General features: G+C 38.1%; 1 protein-coding gene across 1 annotated transcript; it reads right to left on the reverse strand.

Moving 5' to 3' along the window:
- Positions 1–939: 939 nt before the first annotated feature.
- Positions 940–3965, reverse strand: LOC141766996 (F-box/LRR-repeat protein 14-like). Its single transcript, XM_074634257.1, has one exon. It carries the CDS (start codon positions 2964–2966, stop codon positions 1755–1757), a length of 1212 nt encoding a protein of 403 aa, XP_074490358.1. The 5' UTR covers positions 2967–3965; the 3' UTR covers positions 940–1754.
- Positions 3966–6039: the final 2074 nt, after the last annotated feature.

Consider the following 6039-nt stretch of genomic DNA (forward strand, 5'->3'; position numbering starts at 1 on the left):
AAAAGTGTGATCATGCGTCTCTACTGATTTCACTTTTCTAGCTGTCATAAAGTTGATTTAAAGGTTAAAGATAACGTACACTCATCAGCCGTAACATTAACAACATTCAGACCACTGACAGGTGAAGTGAAAAACATGGATTATCTGGTTACCATGGCACCTGGCAGTGGGGGGGATATATTAGACAGCAAGTGAACATAGATAGATAGTGCTGGCTAGACGACCGGGTCAGAGCATCTCCAGAACTGCAGCTCTTGTGGGATGTTCCCGGTCTGCAGCGGTCAGGACCTACCAAAAGTGGTCCAAGGAAGGAGAACCGGTTAACCGGCGACAGGGTCAGACCCGAGGCTCATTGATGCACGTGGAGGGTCGAAGGCTGGCCCGAAGTGGAGTTGCTGAAGTCCTCACAATGTTATTGAGAACATGCATCACATGTTCAGGATGTAAAGTTAAGTAAAACTAAAGTATTGGTAAGCAAGGTGAAACTTGCTCTGAGCCCAGGTTATCAGACACAGCTGTGTATTATTTGAAGTATTTCTTTGTGCCAGTGACACTAAATAGGAACTCTCCAAATGTGAATACATTTCACCACAGTAGTTTAATATCACTAATAATGCTCAAACATTATCATTAATGTTTAAATTAAATGTCAGTTTGTTAAAAAGAAATGAGTGTGAATTCCCTTCAGCTGCACAAGTTGAATTAATATTACCTGATTAAGATCATTTCCATATTAATCACATTATTCACTTCAGATTTAATTTAGTGGTAAGAAACAAAGTAAGAAATCCAAAAGGCATTCTGATTATCTTGTGCAGCATATTCATAAAAACATATGATGCCCTAAACTGCAGAAAGCACAGAGATTGTAATCTTCATAATTATAACTCAAATAATAGTTGGTTACAAATTCTACAAGTAAAACACACAAAACTGAAACATATTTGCCATCTTTATTCATAAATAGCACTACTGTATGAATATAAAACAATCTTAAATTACTGCTTTTTTTTAAACAAATACTCTGACGCTATGGTTGGAAGCTCCTCAGGAGAAAACAGTTTTTAAGGTATTGCATATCGCCTTGGCAGCTGTTAATTACTACGCCTTTAGTTGTGTTGATGAACCTTTGACAGAGTAGCATACCGGAACATCTGATACATACGTATTCCCTCAGGAATATGAAACATAGCCGACTATACACAGGTAAACAGAGACAGACAGGAGTGATCCACCCACTTCAATTTGAAGTACAATTTTGTCAACAGTCGCTCAATACGAAAATATTGGTTACACAAGTAAAAAATACATCAGCCGAAAAAAACATTCTATCAAAATTTGCCTTTCTGTTAAGAGTTAAAATGCCTAGCTATTATTCTGTAAAATATCTAAATCTCCATTGGTATGTGAGTCACAAAAATATGCAATGTAATCTAGTATTCAGCGATAGTAGGCACTCCTGTGTTTGATGGGTGAGGTAGCTAGATAGTGAGAACTGTACACAGGCTGAGATTAAACAATGCACATCAGAAGAGAGCCAGACTGAAACTAAGAATGGAGTATTGCAGCGCAGGTGAACAATATCCCAGTGATCCATGTCGAGTCCCTCTCCTGCTTTTTAGTCACAGTATAGAAGGTACAATTAAGAATGGATACAGGCACGACTGAGCTCTATTCACGATGAAACAGGTGTACATGAGAGAGTTCACCTGACTCTCTCTTATACACGATGAAACAGGTGTACATGAGAGAGTTCACCTGACTCTCTCACTCTCAGTCATCTGCCACAGTCCCAGGTTCAACACTTTAAGGCACGGCAGCTGCGTTATCCTCTCCAGACCCCTCTTGGTGATCTTGGTACACCCGTACAGATCGATGCCCGTCAGCTGGGTCAGGTGGTCGGCTATCAGCTCCAAGCCTTTGTCTGTGATCCTCACACACTGTCCGATGTTCAGAGTCTTGAGTTCGTGCATCTGGCGTACCATCCTGTTGATGCCATCGTCACTGATGTGGCAGGAGCACAGAGAGAGAGACTTGAGCTGGTACAGACCCTGGGCGATGTAGGCCAGGCTCTGGTCTCCGATCTTGTCACAGAAGGAGACGTCGAGTCCAGAGAGCCGGAGGGACCCCATGGCCAGGTGCATGATCCCAGTGTCACTGATGTTATCACAGGACCTCAGGTTTAAGCTGCACAGGTGGGTCATATGAGACAGATGGATCATCCCTGCGTCCGATATGCCTCCGCAGAAGCTGAGGTTGAGCACTTTGAGCTTGTTCAGGCCCTTGGAGACATGTTTGAGAGACAGGTCCGTGAGCTTCTGGCAGTCCTGCAGGGTTAACTTCTCCAGGTTGAGGCAGCCCTCTGCAGCGCTGCGGGTCATACCTGCCAGGTGACCGATGCCCACGTCGGACACATGCCTGCAGCTGCGCAGGTTGAGACTCTGCAGTCTGTGCAGTCCCCAGGCGATGAGCAACAGGCCGGTGTTGGTGATGTTACTGCAGCCTCCCAGCTCCAGAACCTCCAGGTTCTTCAGGTACTGAGCGATCCGGCCCAGGCTGGAGTCAGTGATCTGTTTACACAGACTGAGGTTCAGGACCCGCAGAGACGGGATGTCCTGCACGAAGGCATGACCCAGTCCGTTATCCGTCAGGTTGAAGCAGCCACACAGGTTCAGACTCTCGATGAGCGGCATGCCCTGGATCACATAGCTCAGAGACCTCCTCAGGCTCAGGATCTGGACCTTCTTGATGCCTCTGGTCTGCAGGCTGGGGAACAGAGACGGGTTGGCTCTCCGGAGGTGCAGCTTCGCCTCGACCCCCCTCCAGACGGACTTATGGTAGGACGCGTCTCTCCAGGCCGAGCACACCACCGCCACCCGGCCTTTGTCCTTCACCTCCAGGTAGCTGAAGATGATAGCCAGGATCTCCGGGAACAGGCAGGAGATGTGCGTCTCCATCTCGAACATCACGGCGGACTGATGGGCTGCTGGGAGAGCAGCAGCAGGAGGAGGAGGAGGATCACCGTGTCGCGGTCTGCTCAACAGAACACACTCTGCTGCTCAAGATGCTGCTGGCAGCTGCTGGCAGCTAGCGGCAGCTAACGGCAGCTAGCGGCAGCTAACGGCAGCTAACGGCAGCTAGCACACAGAGCTAGCTGTAGTTAGCTTTGTGTTAGCAGAACAAAAACCCGCCCATTTCACCGGAGCCAGTTTCACCACTAGTATACTCAATACCGGAATTATCATACACCTTACAGTACGAAACACCAACACAACACTAGCAGGCTAAGCTAACTCAGCTAGCAGGCTAAGCTAACTCAGCTAGCAAGCTAAGCTAACTCAGCTAGCAAGCTAAGCTAACTCAGCTAGCAAGCTAAGCTAATTCAGCTAGCAGGCTAGGCTAATTCAGCTAGCAGGCTAGGCTAGTGCAGCTAGCAGGCTAGGCTAGTGCAGCTAGCAGGCTAGGCTAGTTCAGCTAGCAGGCTAGGCTAGTGCAGCTAGCAGGCTAGGCTAGCTGTAGCTAGCAGGCTAGGCTAGCTGTAGCTAGCAGGCTAGGCTAGCTGTAGCTAGCAGGCTAGGCTAGCTGTAGCTAGCAGGCTAGGCTAGCTGTAGCTAGCAGGCTAGGCTAGCTGTAGCTAGCTGCTGTTCTCTGGGTAACTACTGAGCAGATGAGCAGCAGCATCTCTTCTCGGTCAGAACTAGTTCAGTTCCTCCAGATCCTCTCAGACTGGATCAGACTGGGTCAGACTGGTCCTGACTGGATCAGACTGGATCAGACTGGTCCTCTACTCTTCTGTAGTGGAAACTTTCCTCCACTCAGTAGTTTGTTGGTTCGAAGCTGAAACTAAGTGAACTAGTTCTTTCCCTCCGGAGCAGCGCGGAGGAATACAGCGGAGGAATACAGCTTCTCTCTGTTAGTCAGAGCGGATCCATCTGCTGACCAGCGGCCCCTACTGGACCCGACCGGGACCGGGACCGGGACTATACCAGCCCCCTATACTGACTCCACCACACAGCTCTAATAACAACACATATTATTATTATTATTATATAATAATAACAACACATATTATTATTAATGTATAATAATAACAACACATATTATTATTAATATATAATAATAACAACACATATTATTATTAATGTATAATAATAACAACACATATTATTATTAATGTATAATAATAACCACATATTATTATTAATATATAATAATAACAGCAGATATTATTATTAATGTATAATAATAACAACACATATTATTATTAATATATAATAATAACAGCAGATATTATTATTAATGTATAATAATAACAACACATATTATTATTATTATATAATAATAACAACACATATTATTATTATTATATAATAATAACAACACATATTATTATTATTATATAATAATAACAACACATATTATTATTAATGTATAATAATAACAACACATATTATTATTAATATATAATAATAACAGCAGATATTATTATTAATGTATAATAATAACAACACATATTATTATTATTATATAATAATAACAACACATATTATTATTATTATATAATAATAACAACACATATTATTATTAATGTATAATAATAACAACACATATTATTATTAATGTATAATAATAACAGCAGATATTATTATTAATGTATAATAATAACAACACATATTATTATTAATATATAATAATAACAGCACATATTATTATTATTATATAATAATAACAACACATTATTATTAATGTATAATAATAACAGCAGATATTATTATTAATGTATAATAATAACAACACATATTATTATTAATGTATAATAATAACAACACATATTATTATTAATATATAATAATAACAGCACATATTATTATTATTATATAATAATAACAACACATATTATTATTAATGTATAATAATAACAACACATATTATTATTATTATATAATAATAACAACACATATTATTATTAATATATAATAACAACACATATTATTATTATTATATAATAATAACACATATTATTATTAATATATAATAATAACAGCAGATATTATTAATATATAATAATAACAACACATATTATTATTAATAATAACAGCAGATAATATTAATATATAATAATAACAGCAGATATTATTATATAATAATAACAGCAGATATTATTAATATATAATAACAGCAGATATTATTATTAATATATAATAATAACAGCAGATATTAATAATAACAGCAGATAATAATATATATTAATAACAGCAGATATTATTATTAATATATAATAATATAAGCAGATATTATTATTAATAATAACAGCAAGTATTATTATTATTATATAATGATAAAAGAAGATATTATTATTATTATTAATAATAACAGCAGATATTTTTATTAATAATAACAGCAGATGTTATTATTAATGTATAATAATAACAACAGATATTATTATTAATGTATAATAATAACAACAGATATTATTAATATATAACAGCAGATATTATTATTAATATGTGACTACAGCGTCTCTCAGCAAGAACACGAGGAGTCAATACAACATGAAGGTGTTCACATTGTTTACATATTCATCATCTGGGTACTTGACTGCTGGAAACTGTATTTCATTCATATTATATATATATAGTACCATCATTAGTATTACTATTATTATTATTGTTGTATTAGCCTATACTACACCTATATATTATTATTATTATTATTATTATTATTATTGTTGTTGTATTAGCCTATACTACACCTATATATTATTATTATTATTATTATTATTATTATTATTATTATTATTATTATTGTTGTATTAGCCTATACTATACTATACCTATATATTATTATTGTTATTATTGTTATTATTGTATTAGCCTATGAATCATATCTTACACCCCCTGATTCTAGACTGGAGCCGGTCCCTGATTCCCTGCCCGGAGCCGGTCCCTGATTCTAGACTGGAGCCGGTCCCTGATTCTAGACTGGAGCCGGTCCCTGAATCCCTGCCCGGAGCCGGTCCCTGATTCTAGACTGGAGCTG

The sequence above is a fragment of the Sebastes fasciatus genome, chromosome 4 (genome assembly GCF_043250625.1).
Source record: "Sebastes fasciatus isolate fSebFas1 chromosome 4, fSebFas1.pri, whole genome shotgun sequence".
NCBI lineage: Eukaryota > Metazoa > Chordata > Actinopteri > Perciformes > Sebastidae > Sebastes > Sebastes fasciatus.